The sequence below is a fragment of the Hesperophylax consimilis genome, chromosome 17, assembly GCF_061612785.1.
Source record: "Hesperophylax consimilis isolate HC1 chromosome 17, BYU_Hcon_1.0, whole genome shotgun sequence".
NCBI classification, from domain to species: domain Eukaryota; kingdom Metazoa; phylum Arthropoda; class Insecta; order Trichoptera; family Limnephilidae; genus Hesperophylax; species Hesperophylax consimilis.
In genome coordinates, this window is record NC_142852.1 from 32,896,129 (window position 1) to 32,921,395 (window position 25,267).

The following is a 25,267-nucleotide window of genomic DNA, read 5'->3' on the forward strand; positions in this document are numbered from 1 at the left end:
TGGTCCAAGTTAAGGCGATGCACTACGTCGTTTAATATTTTAAATTGAGCCGCTATCAATAACAACCCTTACGTAGATGGCGATAAGGTTTAAATTCCCGCTTAACACCATCCGCCTGTTTTGATTTATGCAAGAAAAAAACATGGCCAAAAAGTGCCTTTTATTTTATTTCGTGGATGTTCAGGCATAAATATTTAATTTTTTCTCGATTATTTTATAAATAACTTAATTTGCCACATTATACAATAAAACCATAACCGAAAATGGGTTCGTAAGTAGGAGATTTTGAACTTTAAAGCAGTTTTCATAGGCCTTAACATTATTTTTTTCTTGGCTTATAAAAAGACTTATATAAAAAATACTCGATTATTTCAAAGGCCAAGATGTATTCTACTCGCAGTATTTAATTAAAGCATCTGAAACCTAGGCGACCAAATTTTCAAACCAAAAACACATGATTTTGCATTACTACGTATGGCATCGCCTTAATATTTTTCCCATTAAACTTGTCCAATCTTAATTTTTCAGATTTGAAAGTCAAACATATTTGAATCCACTATAATATTCAGTACGAAAATCAGTGTTGCCATTTTAATTAAAAAAATCTTAGATCCATTTGATTTCATCTCCACACTTTCCACAACGAAATCAAATAAATATATATTGATAGCGTACTTTTGTTGTATTGACTAATTAGTTGGCAATGTGATCGTGCTAGACGCGTATAGCCAGTAGGATGATGACAGCCACAATTTGCCTCACGATAAATCGAGGGTGTTATAGTCCTGCTGGCTCCAGCAAGTTGGGACACTGAAGTTATCACATAAAAAAATTACGAATGTAACAAAAAGTTACTAATCTTTTTTTAATTGGTTTCGTAACCTTTCGCGCCCCCAAAGTTCTCCGGTTCACTGACAGTCTCGGAGATGGAGCCGAGTGACGCCAGACTATCCTGCGATACTCCCGGCTCCAAGCTCTTGGAATCGCTGGAAGACCTGCACACGTAATTGGAAGACATGTCCTCGATGTCTTCGGAAACCGAGCCGAGAGACTTGACGCTCTCCAGCGAAGCCAGCCGACCCGACTCGCGAAGGTTCTCGATCTCCGACTCCGACATGTTTAACGCGTAGAGCGAATCGCGCGCCATTTTGCCGAGGGTGTTAGGGACGGGCGATCGCGACTTGGCTCGCCGACTCTGGTGAGAACTGAGCGTCTCCTGAAAACTCTTTGGACTGCTCGAAATCGAAGTGGAATTCTCCGGTAGACTGCCACAACGCACCGGCAACCCTTTAGACAGCTTCTTCGAAGGAATCGGATGCGTATATCCGTAGCACGGAAACGCCTTTTTCGGTTCCGGAATGTCTTTCGGAAGCGACGTGACTTCGTTCTTCTTCAAAATCGAAACTGGAACAAAATCGTCTTTCGGTTCCACCTCGACAAACTCGTCGAGCGCTATTCTTATATCTGGTAGCTTTTTTTCTTCGATCATCTCGGATGCAACGTCGATTGCGATCGAATCAGCTTTGATATTCGGATCCATCACATCATCCACGATGATCTCACGCGGTATAAGTGCGTCCAAAATGACGACTTCTTTACCTACGTCTGATGACAGTTTACATTGGTCTTCGGTGGTCTTTTCGTCTAGCGATTCGTTTGAGAAATTCGACGCGTAATTAAAATCTTTTAAGGCACTTTGCGTCGATTTGGCCGCGACGATATCTAGACTGGCAGCCACATCCTCTCCCAGAATCGAATTGTCGCACAGCGTGATATCTTCGGACACGTAATCCAATATCGTAAGCGCATCGCTTCCTTCGTCCAGCTCGGCGCATTCCTCTATATAAATCTCGGGGCTCTTTTCTAAACTTCGATTCTCATTCTGATCGTCAAACTTATTTACGTCCTTTTCTAAAACGACCGAATTCGAATTTATATTATCGTCGCCTAATTTATTTAAAACCTCGTTATTGCTATTTTTGTCTCTGGAGTTTTTCAAATCTGCTTCTAAATTTAAACCGCCGACAAAGTTGGTGTCATCAGTGAAACTGTCCGAATTGTCTATGGTTATGATGGGCTCCACCAAAAGCTCGTCGTATAGTCTACAAATGGCTTCGTCTGCTGACTTATACGTGTCCTTTGTTTCTTTTTTATCTAGAATAGCGTCAAATTTTTCTTTGTCTTTTAAAGTGATATCCCAGATAGCCGAGTTGGATCCAAGAACATTCTTCCGTTCCATCAATTCTTGGGCGAGTGCTTTGGTGTTACTCATGCTAGAAGTTAGCGTGTTTTCGGGGCTGATATTTTCTTTGATTCGTCGAATGATCTTGCTGGGTAAGTTTTCCACGGACGGACCGGACTCGGGGCTAAGTTGTCGATCGGACGGAGAAGTTTTGTTCTCCTGACCTATGGACTGTTTGAGTACGGTTGAATACGCCAGTTTCTGGACTCTCAATTCCGTCGGCCGGACATTTAACTCGACGGGTTTGACGAGACCCTTGCCGGAGTCCTCCTTATCACAGACATCAATAATTTTGTCATTCTTGAGATCAGCGGATAGAATCGTCGCTTTAGTGATGTCGCTTTCATTTACCTTTTCATCGTCAACGTTTAATTTAATAATACAAATTTCTTCCGCGAGAATATCACATACGTTTAAAACTACATTTTGTACTTCATTAGAATGTTCACCGTCAGCGCCAAGCGTAATTAGGCTGTCGACATGCGTGGCAAAACCGTCGACACTTGTGACAAGACTGTCGTCGTTTGTGGCAGAAGTGTCAAAGATTGCAACAGAAGTGTCGACGTTATCAGCATTGTAACCTACACCAGAGGTGTCATCACTTGCGACACAGCCGTCAGAATCAGCAACCGTGTCGCTGCCACGACACACAAATTCGTCACAACAGAGTTTGATTAAAACACCGCCATCACACGTCACGAGATTGTCACAGACAGAAGTGATCTCCGCAGCACTATCACACTCTGCCACCGTCGCTTCTTCCAATTGGGCTAGTTTATCACAGGTTGGGACGGGAGAGAGTTGGCCGCGCCTTGCGGCCACAAACGACTCTGCTTGCTCGCACACATCGCTGACAATTCTGTAAATGTTCCGACGATCGACATCGCCCAACAGAGCACGCGCTGCACTGAGATCATTTTCTGTTTTAAGTTCATTTCCTACACTAGTATTATTTGTACTTTTGGATGCTTTGTTGCTTTTTCCACTATCTAAATCTTCATCAAACTGACTTTTTTGATCAAACTGACACTCTTCGTCACACTGATTTTTATCATCAAACTGACATTTTTTACCCTCCACGGTGTGTAAAGTGTCCGTGCAAGAAATTGCATCAAATATCGGCATAATTGACTCTTCCTGAACAATAAATTCACTCGAACAAGTCTGTGTTTTGTCAGAAACTTCATCTAATTTCAAATGGTTTAGATTAGTCGGAGCGGTCTCTGTCACTTCATCAAAAATGAAATCGATGTCGCCTTTGCCTAGAATTTCATCGAGTTGTGCGTACTTCTTCTCCAGCACTTCATCAGGGGGCAGCAATCGTACATCACTGACCTCATTATAGGTCTTCATCGCTAAATTATCGTCTAACTTCATCGGTACATCTATTTGAACTATTTCCTCAGGATTCCGAGTCCCGAATTCTTCTACGTCGTCAGCTAAAACATAATTATCGTGTCGTTTTGTGTGATTTTTCTTCAACAGTATTTCGGCGTAAGTATCTACTCTCGTTTTTCTTTCTGTGTCATCTTTCAGTCCGCTTGTCGCAACTCTATCACTGGTGTCGCACGTACAATTGCAAGGACCACTGTCTCTATGCTCTGGCAGTTTCACCGTGCAATCTGTCGAAATCTGGCACGACGTAAATGGGTGTACAACACATTCGGTAATAGTTTGATTTGTGTATTCAGAGTCTAAATATCCTTTCAGATGTTTGGAATCAAAACTAGATGATAGACTGACCACATTTGATGTGCCAGGAATATCCACGGGTGCTTTAGCGATAGCCTCGCAAACCTTTCTCTCGGGTATCACAAATGGTTCTATTCTGTCGGTGTCCATTTTCTTTGTGTCGGAATCTCCAAATTGCAGAACTGCGTCAAAACTCTCCCCGTATTTCTTCAGTCTCTCGAAGGCAGCGGACGCTTTTGTTTCGCAAGACTTAGTGGAGGAACTGCCGCTTCCCAAGTTCCACGGCCAGAATGAACTTCCGGAAGTAGATCCCGTCGAAGTCTGAGAGTCTCTCCGCGAAGAGCTGTTGCTGGAATCACTTCCTTTCTTATCCTCGGTTTTAAAATAGTTGCCTGGATGAAAGATGGTGTAGAACAGTTTTTCCGGGAGGGTGAGTGGGGCCTTGGTCATGTTTTGTTCTTCATCTCTTTTTGATGTCTGCGGAGAGTTGGTCGGGGCAACCCACGATATCTTTCTGGAGCGCTGTGTCTTGACAGAAGGCACGTCTAGAAGACTTGTGACTCTTCGAGGGGGTAATTCGACGCCGCTACATTCTGTGGGGGTGCTTTTGCCGTTGTCACTTTCGATGGAGAGCGAGGACCCTCGACCCATCGAGAAGAAGGCGGATTTCAAGTTTGAATTGCTCGTAAGAGTTCCTTCGTTTGACGAAAACGATTCGTTTAGCGAAGGGTTGTGAGTTTTGGTTTCCGATTGGCAGATTCCAGAATCGACAGAGTCCATGATCTGGCTGTCGCTCGTCGGGAACGTGAACGTCCCGAGCCCCCGGAACGAATCCACCGAACTGGTGCTTGCCTCCAGACTGGTGACGGACCCGTGCAGTTTCATGTACTTGCCGAATATGTTGGGAGACACGCTTTCATTTGACGAGACTGAAGAATTCAAGAGATTTCCCTGGTTTGTACACGGAGGATGGACAACAACGCCGGCTTCAAACGTGCTGGACTCTAAGCTGCTTTCATTGGAAGAAGCTGAGAGATTGGCTAGTTTTTTACCGTGGTTTTTAAAGGCGCTACTTTCCCCGATGGAGCAGATGAATGGATTCTTGTAATTCTGTACGGGGAACACGTCCTGTTCGCCTTCCAAGAAAGGTTCGTCATCGTCATCCTGTATAGAGAACACAACGCGATCTTGTTTCTTTTCAAACGCAGAATCGCCAATCGTCAAAGCTGCTGCGTCTTCTACAATCTTTACGGTTTCGACTTCCATGGTGTTGAGTGACTCCATGGAACTTCCGGAGATATCCAGACTGGAGGTGCTGTCGTACTGTGGTTTCGACTGATTCATCAATCGAGAGACTTCTAAATCGGGACTGTCCAAACTGGATTCACTTTTATTCTTTTTGATGGCGCCTAGCAAGCAGTCGTGTTTAATATCCATAACGTTAACCGGATCAATTTTTACATCCACTTGGTTGGAAATCTTTCGTTTCAGCTTGCCGGAATCTTCGATTTCTTCTGAATCTGTGATCATAATAACGTCGATGTTTTTCAAGCTTGCAATGTCATCAATTTCCATGCTCTTGTCCCGGCTTTTCATGTCGATTGTGCTTTCCGAAGCAGATTTCTCCAGACTCTTGAAGAGATCTTTTTTCGTCAAGTCGACGCTTTGCGACTTCTTGTCGTTTCCCACGTTTCCGTATCGAACGATGCTGAAGCGGCTATTTTTGATTTGTTGGCGCGGGGCGTACTCGCCTCCGTCTGTCTGACTCGAGACGGTTTGGGTTTTGATGTCGTCCGGCGCGACGATGGAGATGCTGGGCGGTTCGGATTGGGACACGACTTTAAATCTCGACGTTCCGGGGAATCCCGGCGGTGTAGACGGAGAGGGTGAATCGGACGTGATTGATGAAGAGTCGGACACTCTGGAGACTTGGAAACGGCTGCGATGGGATGGACTGGGGATCGGGCTTGACGCTGGCGAGGGTACTGGCGAGGGCAGCGGAGAGCGTAACCTTCCGGAGATGCCTTTAGGCGGCGAGAGAGTGGACTCGGAAGTGGAATGGTCAGGTTGGTAGCGGTGCAGGGTCTGGCAGGTGAGGCTGATCTTGCGTGTGGTGAAGGAGGCGACTCTGCGTCTCTGCGGAGTGTCCTCGGAGGAGGGTGAAGAAGTGCTGTGGAAGTTGGTGGCCTCGTTTCTCGCACAGAGGGATCGGATTTCGTCCACGAGGCGCGCTTCTTCCAAGGGTTGTTCGACGCCATTCTGGAAATATTTAAACAATTAATATTATAATATTCCGCAATAAGTCTGCACTAATTGATAGATTCAAGCTGGATCGTAGGAACCTTATTAATAAAAACAAAATTTAATAAATAATAAAAATGTAATAATGTATTTATAAATTAGACTTTTGTAAACTTCGATAAATAAATTAATTCACCACCATTATTATTTGAGCAATGGTGGAGAACTTAGCTACAGATAATTGATTTGTATATTTATGACAGAAAAAGGACATTTTCCTGAAGTAGAAACTTAGCGGCAGATCTCGCAAATTTCGGCATCATAAGTATCAATTCTCTGCTGGTGCTAAGAATGTTTGTCTGTCTTCCAGCAACTCACCGTGTGGGGAACGGCCTCGTCCAGATCTAGTCGTGTGACTCCGGTGTTCTTCCGCAGCGCCGTTGCTAGCGCCAGCAGCCCCGCCACCTGCAGACGGTTGTCTCGGAGGTCAATCCTCTGCAAAACACCACCAGAACATGCTTTACCACGAGAACGCATAAAGAACTCATAAACGGACCAGACCCAAGAGGAAGCAGGCAACTATTCAATATGAAGAGTGCACTCACTGGGGGAACTGGTAGAACACATCAGCAAACACATGCAGCTGCTGGGAGTGGAAAATACCAATAGATACAGGAAATGTCAAGAGGATGAAGATATTCCATCCCGCCCCGATGGGAACAAGGCTCAGCTACCTGGTGGGTCGGTAAGGAGTCCATACAGTGGCGGTTCTTCCCTTAGGTCAATTGGTGTTTGACCCCCCAAAATTATAAAACAACAATAATAATCAATTATGTGCATCAAAACAACTGGCCTTATTCTTAATTTATTTAAAATGTACCACGAAACAGCAGAGCTGCGAGCTGCGGCGGTGAGTGACGAGCAGTGACATCTGTTGTCTATAATAGAAGCTTTCATTCACAAGTCCACACTATTCGCTGGGTCAATTTAAAGAGTGTCCACTTTGGCATCTTCTGTCCCTATGCGAGCCATAGAATAAACGAGATGGCACTCGAAGTAAAAATTAGGTACCGAAGAAAGCTTAGGGAAGCTTAGGTCATGGCTGTGCGGGAGACAACACGATGAATATTAATGTTTTACAGAGATGATGACATAAACAAATATCGGTTTTTCATTTTACACGCTTGTAGTGTGTGGAACAATGGTTGTTTTTCAATCGGATAGTTCGGGAAAGGTTCAGAATAATTATTTATGTTGTTATCGATTTAGAATGAAGCTGAGGAATGAAACAAAACAAAAAACGTAAAAAATCATTTTCAAATAGAATCAAGCTCGATTGTGTATTTATTTCCAATTTACTATATGAACATAATATGTATGTATTTACTCGTAACAAATTGATATTGGGAAATACTATAACAAATTGATATTGATTATAATGTATGGGCATTTTTCACGATATCAAATAAAGATTAGTCACACATTTTTTTCAAATGACCTACCACGCCTGAATCCCTAGAGCCGCCTCTGAGTCCACATCAGGTAAAGTATTCTCTCATGCTGGAGAGTGTTCAGAAGAAATTCCTAAGATTTCTCTACCTGGGGGAGTACGGTAGGATTGAACCCGTGGTTCTATCCTACCGACGTTCGCTCGGAATGAACAATTCTTTAGACTGATTCGTTGATGGTTTGAAAACTCGGTTATCATGGAAAGCATTCATTTCTATGTTCCCGATGGATATCTACGCCACCTTCCAGCCTGCAGGACTAACTTCTAACAGCAATCTTGCTGTTGAACAGAATCAATTCAGATATCGATCGAACTGTCAAAACTTGATAATTTTTGTGATATTTACGAGTTTTGCTAAAAGCTTCATAACTCACGTTTTGGGAAACGTAGCCTCATTCTAAAAAATGTTTTGGAAAGATTATGAAATTCACTATCGCATTGTGTTGTAATACGTAAATATTTGCTTTTCTAAATATACATTTTATGAAAACGTCAAAAATATCTAAAAATCGCTTACCATTATTTCAAAGCTGTGAAAAATGTACTTTTTTCTGAGTATCATAAAGAAATAACACTTTATACACGGTGTCCGGAAACTCGTAGTACAAGCGGGAAACTGGAGAATCTACACCACATGGGGAACCCAAAAAAACATAAAGTTTTTTGATTTGAGCTTTTTCACAAAAAAAAAAAAAAAAACCAAAAAAAAATATTTTTCGGCTATTTTTGGGTTAAAGTTTTTTCTGGTGTTTAGGGTTGAACAACAGATGTTTTAACCCTGCAGAGCAGAAATATTTTATGATTACACCGGATTAAATGAAGGGTGATTTCAAAATAATGCTTCAAATCCGAGTTTCTTCATTTGTTTTACTTTAAAATAGTTTTAATTAGTTGGGTACTTTGATCTTCAGTAATAATTTATAAGAATTTGATTAAAAAAAAAAATAAAAAATAAAATGAACTTCTAACTCGATTTACTCGATAACAAAAGCTCAAATCAAAAAAAAATATACTACAAAATCGACTCCAAATGTGATGTAGATTCACCAGTTTCCCGCTTGTACTACGAGTTTCCGGACACCCTGTATATTGAAGAAATATAATTAGAAACTATTAGTCACCTCAAAATATTAAACGTCCAAACTAAAATATTTTTAATAAATTATTTAGAAACGCAATAAATTATGAACGAACAAGATGACAGATCCAATCGCCTTAGATAATGCACCTCTACTTTCCATAGATATTGTTGAATACAGACGCGTAGCGTTATTCATTATCGATACTCTGTTTTTTAAATCATGGCAATCCGTATACTAGTGATGGAAATAAATCGATTTTTGTAAAATCTTGCGCGAAAAGACGTTCTAATGTCTTGACCGCTATTATCATATTTACGTCTTTTGACGTTCTAATGTTCTGAGTGGTTAACATCAACAAAGCTGCCTTTAAAAGGCAATCTCTGTTAATAATAATATAAATGATACCTTCTGTTTACATTTGTGAATTTATTTAAAAACGCATTTGAATGTACAGTTTTGTAATGATTTAAAAATAATAAAATGAATTAAAAAAGGCACTTTAGCAAGCACCTCCGGGGGCGATTGCAGCAAACGCCACAACTTGCCAGGCCTACCTGTATGACGGGATTATCCTCGATCACCTCGGCCAGCGCGATGGCGGCCTCGGCGCCCAGACGGGCCCCCTGCACCCCGAGACACAGCAGCGAGCGGTTCTGCTGGAGAGCCGCCCGGAACCGGTTCACGGCCTCGCCGCCCAGAGGGTTCTGTCCCATGTTGAGCACCTCCAGAGAGCGGCAGCGCGACTGCAATCAAATACATTACATCGATTTTTAATTGCCAAGTACAAAGTGTTCCTACTACTTAGGAGCCATGTTTTCAGCATATATCTGAATCTAGTTCTTAATTCCTGTGTATTTAGGGCATGTTATACTCCAGAGGCTCGATTCTCCAATCCAGGCTGCTCGCAATCACCGTCGAAAGAACATACATTGGTCGACTTTCTCATTCTTGAGTCTCGTCGAAGGTACACTCTTACACGCCAAATCTTAACGACTTATCCACCGATTTGTCTTCGACGGCTATAAAAATTTAGTCTAGTATCCTAACCTAACCTAACTTTGAACCCCGCATGCTCTTCGAAGGACAAGCATCGTATATTTTTACAAAGTCATTTTAATTTCCTAATAATGGCTGATTTACGGACAGTATTGTCTGCAATACATAATGTGGGTCCATCTGAAGCAGCTGCTATTGAAACTTCATTCTTTCATTTATTTGACAGACTAAGGACGGGTTGTTTCGGAGAATTTGAACAATTCATCAAATTTCAACGTTCATTTCCGGGTTCTGTGAAAGTCCTATTCAAGTTCTGTTATTATATCATTGTAGGCTAGTTGCTTGACAAAACTGAAATAAAAACAGAACTTGAAAAAATCTTTCACAGAACTTGAAAATGAACGTTGAAATTTGATGAATTGTTCAAATTCTCCGAAACAACCCGTCCTAAGACTTTGTCAGGATTTTATTTTTTATTTTATTTTATTTTATTTATTTAACGCCCAGAGGGCTTTTACATGATTTGTAGGTATAATTTCAATCTGACAGATAAAAGCTATGCAACAAGTGGCCAGACATGGCCCGACTCGAGTATCTGATTCACTTGATCGTGCCATGTCTTCCTCGGACGTCCCCGACTTCTGCAACCATTCACATTTGCATCATATATCCTCCTTACACTCCTATCTTCGCTCATTCACTCTATATCAAACCATCTAAGCGTCCTTTTCTTAATCTTACTCATTACGCTTACATCAGCCTTGCACTCTTTGCGGATCTCCACATTCCTCACACGATCAAACATGGTTTTACCACACATACGCCTCAGGGATCTCATTTCAACAGCATTTAATCTACTTTCATCCTTTCTTTGCCAGTTCCACGCCTCACTTCCATGCATCAAGGTGGGTACCAGCACTCCGTTGTGGACTGCTAACTTCGCTTCTTTGGACAATTTTTTGTTAGCGCCAACTGCGTTCAGTCCTCCATTAACGGAATTAACTGAATTTCCCCTTCTTTCAATATCTCTGTCAGCCTTCCCATCTCTCGTAAACATACTATATATTATTTCAAATGAGTAAATTGTGAAATGCCATAAATTAATCAAATTAAATTTACTTTACGGCATTCGAATCCGCGACCCTCGGCTTGCTAGTCGAGAGCTTTACCCTTCGACCACAGAAGCTGTTAAAGTCGTTTACGGTTTATATTGTGCAAACTGTAATTACCGCTTTGCACGAAACTAGAAAACATACAAGTAGTATAATATATCCAACAACTGCAATTATCGTAAATTTAACATACGAATGATGGCCAGTACCGGTTGTAGAGATTTATTGATGATGTAGTAAAAATAAGGGATTATAATAATAATTGTCGAATGATGGAACGAAGGATTACTGAGAGAGAACTGGGACCCAATTGCTCGCATGCGAGGATCGCGCACGATAAATTATCTACTGTTTCGATAAATGCGTATTTTCAACCGTCGTAGATAATGTAAAACAACCGATATTAATACCTCCATAGATTTGATACATTTTTCTATATACATCTGTTTACGACTGTCAATTTTCAATTCACTTTGTTGTTCGTTGAAGAAGTAGGCGACAATAGATCAATTAATTTGAGCACCAATTGTTTAGATAGTCGAAAATTTTTTATGAACAGTTCATTACTAAGACTAAATGCATCATTTCTTGAAAAAAAATTCTTGGTGGCCTTTCAGTTAAATATTCGGCCTGTTCCATGTCTTTGATCGCTTGTATGTGCGTCAAATCTTCAAAACTCACCATTTTTATAATAATTAACAAAAATACGACACACGCAAACCGTACAAGTAACACTTTTTGACAGTTGAACTACTACTAAAACCAATAGTCCAATTATCTACTGCTTTGTAATAGATAATTATCTATTAGAAATTCCAAAATACGCTTTCTATCGAAAATTAGTAGATAATTACTCGATGATAGAAAAACCATAGACAACGTAGATAATTATCGCATGCGAGCAGTTGTCTACTGTATTAGAATGAAATACACTCACCAGAGCTTTACTGAAGTGTTGACCGCTATTCCTCGTTAGGTTATTATTCCACACAACCAGTACCGCCAAACCTCTCTCCGTGTATGAACCTGAAACTGCATCAAATAGATTTATTCATTTATGTACTAGCTGTACCAGGCGCACTCAGTCTGTCTGCAGATAGAGAAACAGTAGCGCGTGTTGCTTTTAAGTCCAACAAATGTCGCTGTTTTTCAAAAAAAAAAGCATGTTTGTCCAACAGATGGCGCTGTTATTCAAATAAACCATTTTTGTCCAACAGATGGCGCTGTTATTCAAAAAAAGCATGTTTATCCGACAGATGGCGCTGTTAATAAAAAAAAAAAACATTTTTGTCCAACAGATGGCGCTGTTATTAAAAAAAACAGCATTTTTGTCCAACATATAGCGCTGTTATTAAAAAAAACAGCATTTTTGTCCAACATATAGCGCTGTTATTAAAAAAAAAAGCATTTTTGTCCAACAGATGGCGCTGTTATTAAAAAAAACAGCATTTTTGTCCAACATATGTCGCTGTTATTAAAAAATAACAAGTAAAAAAAAAGCATTTTTTTACCTGTCAGAGAGACATCTATATAATATAGGAATATAAAAACACAGGCGTATTCGAATAATAGCAATTTTTACATCCTCTTGGTGGGAAATCTTTCGTTTCAGCTTGCCGAAATCTTCGAGTCCTTCCGAATCGGTGACCATAATAACGTCGATGTTTTTCAAGCTTGCAATGTCGTCAATTTCCATGCTTTTGTCCCGGATTTTCATGTCGATTGTGCTTTCCGAAGCAGATTTCTCCAGACTTTTGAATAGATTTTTTTTCATCAAGTCGACGCTTTGCGACTTCTTGTCATTTCTCACGTTACCGTATTGAAATATGCTTAATCGGCTATTTTTGATCTGTCTGACTCTAGAAGGTTTGGGTTTTGGAGTCGTCCGGCGCGACGATTGAGATGCTGGGCGGTTCGGATTGGGACACAACTTTGAATCGCGACGTTCCTGAGAATCCCAGCGGTGTAGACGGAGAGGGTGAATCTGGGATGACTAGGAATCGGACTTGACGCCGTGTAATTAAGATTTCAGATGTAGATCAGTGGCAGTTCGTGCTGTTAAAAAACAGAAGATTGCATCGTGTACCTACGAGAATAATATCGAAGACGCGGAGAGCTACTATAATCGTCGGGAATGTTCCCGGCTGTGCTAGACGCGTGCAAACATACATATTATTATTATTATGATTATTATGTGCAGAGCAGGCAGCATTCTGCTGATGCGCTCATATCTGATTTCACAACAAGTTTGTGTCAAGATAGAGGAAACAGTCTGATAGTTATTATTATTATTATTATGTAATGAGCAGGCAGCATTCTGCTGATGCGCTCATATCTGATTTCACAACAAGTTTGTGTCAAGATAGAGGAAACAGTCTGATAGTTATTATTATTATTATTATTATGTAATGAGCAGGCAGCATTCTGCTGATGCGCTCATATCTGATTTCACAACAAGTTTGCCATTAATTGAGTTGTTTTAAGTTTGAACTAAGTCCTTTCTTCTCTCCAAATGTGAATCCAATAGAGCTTTGAATTGATTTATATTTGTTGCATCGATGACATGTTGTGGGAGTTTGTTCCAAGCATCCACTACTCTATTTGCAAGGAAGTGTTTTCTAGGATTAGATGCAAAAGGCATTTTGGTAATTGTGTCCACGGAGATTTATATATTTATTAGTAGTGAAGATTTGTTGGATGCTAGGGCAACTGTAATGTCCAGATGAAAGTCTCGATCAAGTCACCCCTTTCTCTTCTTTCTTGTAAGGTTGGTAATCTTAGTTCCTTGAGTCTATCTTCGTATCGTAGATCTTTCAGAGCTCTTGGTATTTTGTCTCTGTACTCTCTCTAACAGATTTATATCCTTTGCGAAGTAAGGACTCCATATTTGGAAAGCATATTCCAGGAGAGGTCGCACATATGTTTTATATATTTTTAACATCATGTCCGGTGTTAGGTCAAGGAAGGTTTTCCTGATTAGATATGTTAGTGAATTTGCTCTTTTCACAATTGTTCACAATTTCAATTTAACACAATTTCACATGTGTTGTAGTAATTTTTACCCCCAACTGCCACAGTGCAATGAGGCAAAAAAAATAGTGGAGGGAGGTGGATAAATGTTACCATTGAAGAAGATAATACTAATAAATCTAAACGAAACATGAAACAGAACAAGACACAGAAAAATAAAAAGATAACGGTCACAAACTAGGAAATGAACCCAGGATATCTGTCTTACCGGGACAGGCGTTTTAAACCACTCGACCATTGGGACCTATTTATTAAGCGTCATATTTGTCAGTCTCATATTTCAAAATAATAATTATCAATATCAAATTTTTCTCATATTTTTAAGTATAAAAGTTACTTTTTATAAAGTGTATAAGTTACTTCAATTTAAATATTAGTCACTAATATTTTCATATTTCACTAGGACTGAAATGACGGGTCACCTGTGGATTTCCGCTCGCTGCGCCGAGCCACTACACACCGAAGTACAATAATGCGTGTTGCAAGCGTTAATCTTTTTAATGTGGTTTTGTGCGTTTAGTTTTGGGGTAGCCGTCTAATACCGGACATCAAGAACTATTAAGCTTAGCCTCATCGTTCCTATTAATGATGATGAACACTGTAATGCTGTCCAAAACGTTGCGTAAAGTAAAGAAGCGCGAATAACCTTAAAATTAATCACAATACTACTTTTGGCTGCGAAAATCTCAAATCAAATCTGGCGTTGGCGTTAGTTGGTTAGTTGTAAGTTTGTAGAAATTAGGATGTTGTGCAACTCACCAGAACTATGAGTCTGCGGCGAGGACACGGTGGATTCGCTGCTGGAGGAACTGGAAGGGGAGTGTAGGGTGGACTGCTCTGCCAGGGCATCCGCGATGGCCTCAATACCAGCATCCTGCAACCAAACAAACATTCAAAAAAATTACATTCATAGTCATAGTCAGAGTCATAATTTCATCAGGGCCTGTGTCATATTCAGAGATGTGCAAAATGGGTACCCAAAACCATTTGAAATGCAAAATGGAAATGGGTCAAAACTTTTCCATTTGAAAATGCAAAATGGGTTTTAGAAAAGCATTTCAAATGCAAAATACCTATTTTCAAAATGCATTGAAAATGCAAAATGGTTTCTCAGGTCAAACAATCAAAATAATTATAGTATTTTTAAACAATTTTGTCATTTATTTATTTATTGTTTGTATGACTTGTTGCATAGCTTTTATCAAATGTAATTTTATTCTTATTTTTTATGTTTCAAAGTATCTGACAAATTAAAATTATACTACCAACCATGTAAAAGCCCTCTGGGCGTTAAATAAAAAAAATTTAATAATGGACATCAATTTAGAACAAACATATTACATGATGGTAAATCCAAAAACACTACGACTACAGATTATGATACCACAAAAAATTTGCGCGGGACTAATGTTGCCAACGTAAAAACATAGAAACTGCTATCTAACATTTAATATTACATCGTCATGGCCCCATGTTCAGTATTTGAATCAGTATTTTTTGTAATTGTATCACTCAATTGCCAGGGCTCCTACCAGGGAGCAACTTGACAAATGTAAATTATCTCTCATAGCGAGGTTGAGGACCGACTGATATTTGGGGCTTATGAAAAAAAGATGAGTGGAGATAGTAGGAAGAATGTTGCAAAAAAGTATTTAAAATGCAAAATGGTTTTTAGAAAAGCATTTAAAATGCAAAATGGAAAATACCCATTTTGCATTTCCATTTGAAATGGATTTATTTGAAATGAAGCACATCTCTGGTAATATTTGAGGATGTTGTGTTTGGAGGAGAGGAACGAGTGAACATGGATCTTGAAGAAAGAAAACAGAGTTGGGAAAATCGTTCGACAGCCAAGCTGTTGAACTCAAGAATGAGTCATTTTCGTGATTCATTTTTGGGGTATTCAATTCAATTTGTTTATTAATTTCAAAAACATTACAAAATTGTTAATTTCAATGCGTTTTTAAAACATTTTTATAATAAGAATTCTTAACAGTGTGTATATCAACTATACCAGTGATAATAGAGCTTGCCTTTTAAAGGAAGCTTCATTGATGCAAAACATGTCGATATCCGAATTGATTCTGTTCAACAGCAAGATTGCTCTCCCCACAGGCATGACCATTGGCAAGTTAGTTCTGCAGGCCGGGAGATAGAATAGTCTATGTTGTCGGTGATGGAGATAACCATCGGGAACATAGAAATGAATGCTCTCCATGATGAGCGAGTTTTTAAACCATCCACGAATCAGTCTAAAGAAATGTGTAACAATGCGCACATCTCTCCTGACCCGTAGATAGTTCATTCCGAGCATACCCAAAAGAAAGTCAGTATTATATTATGCTGTGTTGCGCATCCTCCGCTGTTGTCTAATGTTTCAGACAGCATTACAGTGTCCATCATCAGGGCATATGTGCCACGTCTCCCATCCACAGCGTGTGACGCAGATCACATCTGCCCTGTTGATGAACACTGTAACGATGTCCGCGATGTTGGCTAAAATAGGAGAAAGCGCAACACGGCATAACACCCCAAAAATAAATCACGATTATACTTTTGGCCAACAAGAACGAATCGTGGAAATTACGCACCGGTGGAATCAACGACGCCAAGTCATTAGAGCATCTTCCATTGACACCCGAGATCTAAAGTTTGTAATCCATTTGTTAAGGGGGGGCTAGGGTTTTAAAAATTTTTTTTTTGCATTTTTTTATTTTTTTTAAAATAAATGCTTAATATGTTAAGAATATTGTGTTCAAATTTCAAGTTGATTGGAGCAAAATTGACGAAGTTACGAGTATTTTTATACCTGTCGGATTTTAATCCCTACCCGACTATACGTATAAGCCGAGCAGAGCAGGAAGCTGAGAGACAAACTAAAGAAGGCAGGATTCGTCGTAGACAGGAGCAAAAAGGTGCTTTAGACATCATGGATGATAGCAACATCCTTTATGGACCTGGCATTGATGATTCAGTGTGAGGTAAGCCGATAAAATTTGCTTATAAACGTTTAATACCAGATTTTTTAGTGTTCAAAACTTTATAGCGTTTTTCCCACAACTCACGTTTTCAAAGTCGGTGACCGTCATAACTTCAAAACTACTGCACCGATCCTTTTGAAATTTTGTAAACTATTTCTGTACATAATTTACGAGGTAACGCTGGAGAGTTTTTTTCAAATTTGTTAATAATTATTATTTTACAATAACAAATTAGCCAATTTTTTTCACTAAAAATAGCGTTTTTCCCTTCAAGTGTTCCAAAAAAGTGAAAAATTAAAATTTCGAAAAACCCTCCCAGCGTTACCTGGGAAAAACTACATATTATCTAACAAATGAACTTTGATTTTTTTGATTTCAGATGACCCAGCACCGAGTTATGAGGGGCACCGCCATTCTACTTTTTTTTGAGACACGTCCGAATAATTGCTGCCATTGCCGTGTTTTTTAATATTTCTCTGTGAAAATTTTATACAACATTCTTAAAATGTCATACTTTACTGTCTTATTATTATTTTTTTTAATTTTTTTTTATAGTATTACCGCACAAGAGTCCCAACTGCTCCCGTCTGGAGCCAGTGAGACTATGGCATCCCCAATTGGGGTATGTTGTGAGGCTGAGGGTATTGGGGAGGGGAGGGAGATGGGGAAGAGGAAGGTGGGGAAGTACCTGGCTATTCAGATCTGGTCACCAAACACGGCTAAAGCCATTTCAAGCAACGTTTCAATTCTGAATGGTGGTCTTACACCAGGGCGATACTGAGAGTATCTTCCACTCTGGAACGTGCCGCAAATATACTATATATTATTTTAAATGAATTAATTGTGAAATAACACAAATTAATCAAATAAAATTTATTTGCGCACGCCGGGTTCGAACCCGCGACCTTCGGATCTGTAGTCGAAAGCGTATACCACTAGACCACGCCGGCCGTGGTCTAGTGGTATACGCTTTCGACTAGATTTAATAAAGAAATTTTAACTGTGTTGTCACAAAAAATTAACAAAAAAATGTCTTTTTTCGTACGAATTAACCCTAGACCCCCTTAAGACAGGGGAATCTATCAAACTGCCCAGTAAGTGTGTGTTGAACATTGACTCGACTGACCTGTATGTGATTATTGCTGACGTCCAGCAACTGCAGCCAGGAGTTGCACTTCAGCAGCGAGGCCAGGTGATGTGCATCCTCGGGCAAGAGCTGGTTGTCTCCAAGATGCAGCTCCCGAACCGACTTGTTCTGCTTCAGTGCTCCGGCTGGAATGCAAAACAATCTTATACATTATTATCCTCATGTCTGCCGTAAGTGCGAGGCAGCCACAAACAAAAATGCTGCCATCTATAATTTTTAAAGAGAATTATTAAAGTTTTCATCAAATATCGTTTTTTTAACTGTTTTGCATTTCATCTGCAAACTTTTATTATACATTCTGTTTCTGATTCAAGATTGGTCGAAAGGACCTTCACGAAATTGGGTAAAGCCCAAAAGAAACGTGCAAAACGCTGAAAAAGCCCTCTAAATATCATACCCTTCATACATGCTTGGGGTGCTCCGCATCCCTTGTGTTATAGAGTCCAAAATAACAATTCTTATTGACTCTAGAAGTTATTATTTATTCCAAATAAAATTCCAGTCTTTTGCGTCCAGCTGGGCGAGATCGTCGCCGCTTGCGTCGTCAACATTTTTAATTTTTTTATCAGTGCTAGGAACAAAGCAGTAAAGAATGACAGTATATGGAATATAATTCCACGGTTTGGTCCCCAAATTATGAGGTTCATTCACATGCGATAAATTTTTAAGATATGTAAATTTTAAAATGAGCATTCCTAGACAAAACCTAAATTACGATAACGTACTTTGTTCATTAAATTTAATAAAATTATCTGATCGTAGAATCATTTCCGATTTAACCTGTTTGTATAAAATCATTAATTCAATGTTTGATACCCCTGATTTATTATATGTAATCTCTTTTCATACTCCAAGCAGGTCGGTTACAAGACAGTACCTACCATATTATTGTAGCAATTCTATATCAACGTCCCAATATCACACTCCTATGCGACGGATTCAACAGCTAGGAAACAAATACTACGTTTTTTCATCAAGGGAAAATTTTGATTTAACCTCTCAGACAAAGACTTTTATTTACTGTGTGTTCCTTTGAGAACCGTCAAAACGTGATAATTTTTGTGTTATTTACGAGTTTTGCTAAAAGCTTCATAACTCACGTTTTGGGAAACGTAGCCTCATTCTAAAAAATGTTTTGGAAAGATTATGAAATCCACTATCGCATTGTTATGTTATATGTAAATATTTGCGTTTATAAATATACATTTTTTGAAAACGTCAAAAATATGTAAAAATCGCTGACCATTATTTCAAAGCCGTGAAAAATGTACTTTTTTCTGAGTATCATAAAGAATTAACACTTTATATATTGAAGAAATATAATTAAAAACTATTAATTACCTCAAAATATTAACCATCCAAACTAAAATATTTTTAATAAATTATTTAGAAACGCAATAAATTATGAACGAACAAGATGACAGATCCAATCGGCTTAGATAATGCACCTCTACGTTCCATAGATATTCTTGAATACAGACGCGTAGCGTTATTCATTATCGATACTCTGTTTTTTAAATCATGGCAATCCGTATACTAGTGATGGAAATAAATCGATTTTTGTAAAATCTCGCGCGTTTACGTGAAAAGACGTTCTAATGTCTCGACCGCTATTATCATATTTACGTCTTTTGACGTTCTAATGTTCTGAGTGGTTAATATTGTTATATATGTATGTAAAAGCCTTCCATTCTAGCTTTGGTATTTCGAGAATTCAACAACGATTGGTAGTGACGCGGGATGATTTCAGTAGCATCGTGTACGGACCGTGTCCGAGAACTTGTTTGCGCAACGTAGTCAGGAGTAGTTTTAATGCATGAATGGAGTGTTACCAAGACACCGCAGAGGCGAGCCTGCCAGTTTGGAGCGCTGGAGGTGAAGGCAGCGCAGCACGCAGGACGGACGCAGCGCTCGGCCCAGCACCAGCGCCGTGCTTTCGTTCAAGAACGTCTCGCGTGCTTCCAACTGCTCTAGCCACTGCGACTATAAAAACATTCATTATTAAACTTCGGTATGCAAGGACGCAAAAAAAAAAAACCTTCGAACCACGAGGGGTGACTCAGTTCCCCACGCATTTTTTCAGTCCCAACGACATGGTGAAATCTCATGGAATGCTTATCAGACCAGCTCAAGTAACGGGGCTGTACAGATTTTTAGTGGAGTCCAAAATTTCATTTACTTAAATTTTTCACACCAAATTATTTATTTATTTATTAACGGGCATCGTCCAAATTACAAAATAATAACACGAATACAGTAAAATGAAAAATACAGGAGTAGACAAAGGTACATGAAAGCAAAGACATATGGTAGATATAATATAAGAAAATAAAGTGACAAGTCGAATCAAGTCAAGACTACGCCGTGGGTCAGGACCACGGGACACTTATAATATTCCGTCACTTGTTTAGCGACTGGCAAAAATCACAACACACAGACTTATCGCAAAAAAGTTAAGGTTTTGACTTGAGTTGACCAGTCTACACATTCAATGGTGAATAATATCCAAAATTTGTCGAATGATGGTTGAGGAAGAACAGTTCATTATTTCTGGGTCTTTGCGAGGGGATATTGAAGGGAATGAGTTGCATATGCATTGCATAATGTCAGGATTGTTTACGGCTAGCTGCTAACGCTATACAAATCTCAAGTAGAATGACTTTGGCAGCCACCTCTGGGCTGGAGCCCCCCAATACTTGATAAACCTGCTTGATTCTGTGCAAAGGAGGACGGTCCGTCTGATTGACAATCCATTGTTAACAAACCGATTGCTATCTCTAATGCACAGACGCAATGTGGGCATACTGAGTCTGTTTTACAGGTATTTTAATGGAGCCTGCTCTAAGGAGCTAGCAGCATTGATCCCCGGTGCACTGGTGCACGTGCGTGAAACTCGACGTGCACGAGCGAAACACACTTCTTTGACTCTTTTTTGTGTAAGACGGCTTGTATGTGGAACAAGCTACCAGCATCTGTTTTTCCTCCTTCATATAATCCGGGCCACTTCAAGAACCAGATTAATAAATCCCTTCCTACAGCCCCCACCTTAACCCTCCTCACAACGCTGCCTAACCGGGTGGCGACATACCTCCCCTACCCTTACACTGTATCGATGGTTCCATGATATTTCATCAAAATGACAATTAAACACACCTTTAAAAAGTGATATAGAGTCATTAAAAGTGATGAAACAAAAACTAGGTTAAATAGGTTACATAGGTAACTATTTAACCTAGTTTTTGTTTCATCACTTTTCATGACTTTATATCACTTTTTGTAGGCGTGTTGAACTGTCATTTTGATGAGATACCCGGTCACCATAGAGTAGTGAATGTTGGAAGAAGTCCACTAGCATGTTATATTTTACACTTAGGGGCCGTTCAAGTATTATGTAAGCACTATAGGGGGGCAGGGGGGTTTTTGCTTTGCTTATTTTTGATGACATGGGGAGGTGGGGGGGTCGAGATAGTGATTACGTCAGCATTGCTCAGCAGCAGTTATTTTTTTTTACACATTGGCAACCCACACATTGTCTATGTTTGAAAACCGAATACATATTCGGGGATTCCCACAAATAATTAATACGTTTAGGTACTCGCTTAGAAGCGAATGGGGGAATTACCGCGCGCTACTCACTTGTCAAAATTTCTTCCATCAATCTATTGTTTCGTCTCAGTACGATTGACGATTCAACGTGTTGTAAGCAAAGCAAAGCAAGTTAATATTTGTGTTACCGTTGATCCTCTTTCGCCAAAGTTGAATTGTTTATAAAACAGAATACATTAACAGAAAAATGCATATAGGTACCAATTTTTACGTAAGCATGGGAGGGGGGGGGGGGGTAAGAGCTTTGCTTACTTTTGGTGACAAGAGGGAAGAGGGGGTAAATAATTGCAATAAATCTGCTTACGTAATACTTGAACGGCCCCTTACACAGCCCTAAGAGAAATATTAGATTAGGTTAGGTTAGGTTAGGTTAGAAATACCTTATTGACCATCCGTGAGCACGCCTGCCAACCGAGAATTCCAAAAGAATTGTTTCCGGAAATATCTATTTCCGAGGCGCTCTCATAATACTCTATCATGTCAAAAAGCGCCACCTGAAAAATAAATAATTTTTAAAAATACATAATTTTTTTTTAACAGGCCAATGCAAAGCCAGGCAAATCAATTTCACCAGAAGTGAGAAAAAAATCACCTTACTTTGCAAACAGACGCATTTGTTTCGTAGACAGAAGCTCTCAGTTTTTTGTTACATTAGCAACCAATACGGGAGGCCAAACCTTAATAGCGCCCTTGAGGTTTTTACTAGCGCCAGGAGTCGTTTGCAGAGATGTGCTTTATTTCAAATAAATCCATTTCAAATGGAAATGCAAAATGGGTATTTTCCATTTTGCATTTTAAATGCTTTTCTCAATGCATTTTCCATTTTAAATGCTTTTTTGCAACATTCTTCCTACTATCTCCACTATTTTTTTTTTCATAAGCCCCAAATATCAGTCGGTCCTCAAACTCGCTATGAGAGATAATTTACATTTGTCAAGTTGCTCCCTGGTAGAAGCCCTGGCAATTGAGTGATACCATTACACAAAATACTGAATATGGGGCCATGACGCTGTAATATTAAATGTTAGATAGCAGTTTCTATGTTTTTACGTTGGCAACATTAGTCCCGCGCAATTTTTCTGTGGTTTCATAATCTGTAGTTGTAGTGTTTTTGAATTTACCATCATTTAATATGTTCGCTCTACATTGATGTCTATTATTAAATGACAAAATTGTTTAAAAACTCTATAATTATTTTGATTGTTTTACCTGAGAAACCATTTTGCATTTTCAATGCATTTTGAAAATAGGTATTTTGCATTTAGCATTTGAAATGCTTTTCTAAAAACCATTTTGCATTTTGCATTTTCAAATGGAAAAGTTTTGACCCATTTCCATTTTGCATTTGTAATGGTTTTGGGTACCCATTTTGCACATCTCTGGCTGTTTGACTCAGGGCTATCTGTCTTAACTCCACACTAGAGGCCTTGAGGAAAATAATTTCTCTAGTGGCCTATGTCATCTTTGGGGATGTTGTGTGAAGGGTAACTTTAAGTAAATAATTGTTGAATATCTGAGAAGGAAACATGTATGAGGGAAGGATAGGAATCTGAGGGCCAGTGCGTCCAGGAGTGACGGATGCATGAATCCATTTCCCCTACTGCGCTGCAAGGCCGATAAAATCCAGCTGGTGAGGTCAAAGGGTCTCCCCAAACTAGCCTCTCCCAACCTAATGCCGCGCAATGGGAAGGCAGGAGCATCCTGTACTCACCTCACCCGATGAACCCGGGCACCCCTGCTAAGTCACCAAATGTAGCCAACCACTGGGGTGACATATGGCAGAAGTGTTGGTTATCCAATAAATGGTTTCCGAGACGTCAATACCCAAACCAAATTGAATTGGTATCGCCATGGTGAAAGAATCGGAACGATGCTTGAAATGGCTTCACCCATAGTGACTTTCCTCTACCAGATCTCCTTTCTCTCCCCACTTCAATAAGCCTTGCCATAATAATTGGGGGTGTCATATTCCCCACTGGCTTTGGGCAGTTAAGACTATTGTGCAGTATTTACATAATTTAAAGGCTATGCAGATTCAATCCTCCACTAGCTAAGTTCTCCATCATTGCACAAGCAACATTTTATCATTATTTTATCGTTTTATAAATTTTAAATTAAATATCCCACTAGAAGACTTAAAATATCATTTCTTATTAAATACACACATTGGAAGACAGGCGTAAAATAAACAACTTAACTTTTTTATTAAAAATTCTAAACTCTAAATTCGACTAGTTGCGAACTTCTGCAACTCATAAACTTACGAATACCTACAATAACAACACGACAAAATACACTATTCCACTGCAACACACATAAGCGCAATTACATTGCGAACTCTCCAATACAACGGTTTCACACTATGGGAAACCAATACTTATTAACTTTGCGAATTTTATGGATTACGTAAAATACTTATTTCAACACTATTCCTAAATGGAAGTTATATTTTTGTAAACCAGTCAAATCGCTGTATTTTTTAATTTATGTTCTTGTTATTTTTAATTTTGTTTCTTGCATATATTATTTTTTTATGTAATTTTATTTTTATTATTTCTTTCTTATGTTTCAAAACTGTCATTAAAATTGTACCACCTACATGTAAAAGCCCTCTGGGCGTTAAATAAGTTAATAAATAATGATGGTCGTAGTAGGAATTCAAATATTGTTGACCCAACTATATGCATCTTATACACACAATTACCTGTACCTGTCTGATAGTGTGGAGTACCTACATACCTGCATCAGTGACATTGCAACAATTTATTATACCTTACCAGTCTGTTAAGAAAACCTGTGCGGTGACATGTTCCTTCAGTATGTTTAATTCGAGTCTATTATGGAAGCTTGCGTAGTGATCACCGCAGTGTCCCTCAAGGCCATAATATTGATTTGCAACAAAGCGTACACCAAAGACCTGGAGTAAGTCAGAATCCCTTTCCAATTTAAACTGTCAAGCACAGCTCCCCAACAGTGGTGTTTTGAATAATTAAAAAGGATTGATAAAAGAATATGTATAGATATTGTGGATGGTAACTCACGGCAGTCTGGTCCGTGAGGCCCGCCCCCACCAGCTCGATGCGGTGGAACCTCGCTCTGCGCAGCACTGCCTCCAGGGCTTCGCAAGCTGCGGGCTCTAGCGGCCGCAGCGACAGACACAGCACTCCGTGTCGCACGCCCCCGTAGCTTGGACATTCCTGGAATCAGATATTATAGCGTCAAGTATCTGCTGAACATTCAATGTAGAGGCAGTTGATTGACGATACATTAAAACAAGACTGGGAATTATCATATATAGGAATTATTGTTATGGAAACATGGAACTAACTTCCACAACATGTCATCCAATCCTAAGAAACACTTCCTTGCAAATAGAGTAGTGGAAGCATGGAACTAATTAACTCCCACAATATGTCACCCATTCTACTAATATAGAGTAGTGGAAGCATGGAACTAACTTCCACAACATTTCATCCATTCTACTAATATAGAGTAGTGGAAGCATGGAACTAACTCCCACAACATGTCATCCATTCTACTAATATAGAGTAGTGGAAGCATGGAACTAACTTCCACAACATGTCATCCATTCTACTAATATAGAGTAGTGGAAGCATGGAACTAACTT

General features: G+C 39.4%; 1 protein-coding gene across 2 annotated transcripts in view; it reads right to left on the minus strand.

The window, feature by feature from the left end:
- Nucleotides 1–548: 548 nt before the first annotated feature.
- Nucleotides 549–25,267, minus strand: part of LOC149416451 (uncharacterized) — a 39,858-nt gene continuing 15,139 nt past the window's right edge. For both annotated transcript variants that reach the window (XM_089641692.1, XM_089641693.1), the window contains 9 exons: nt 24,681–24,836; nt 22,020–22,133; nt 19,866–20,016; nt 18,013–18,158; nt 14,665–14,779; nt 11,813–11,907; nt 9,322–9,510; nt 6,554–6,670; nt 549–6,193 (listed from right to left, as the gene is read on the minus strand). In XM_089641692.1, the coding sequence (XP_089497818.1) occupies nt 866–6,193; nt 6,554–6,670; nt 9,322–9,510; nt 11,813–11,907; nt 14,665–14,779; nt 18,013–18,158; nt 19,866–20,016; nt 22,020–22,133; nt 24,681–24,836 (6,411 nt within the window). In that variant the 3' untranslated portion in view covers nt 549–865. The remainder of the gene's footprint in view (nt 6,194–6,553; nt 6,671–9,321; nt 9,511–11,812; nt 11,908–14,664; nt 14,780–18,012; nt 18,159–19,865; nt 20,017–22,019; nt 22,134–24,680; nt 24,837–25,267) is intronic.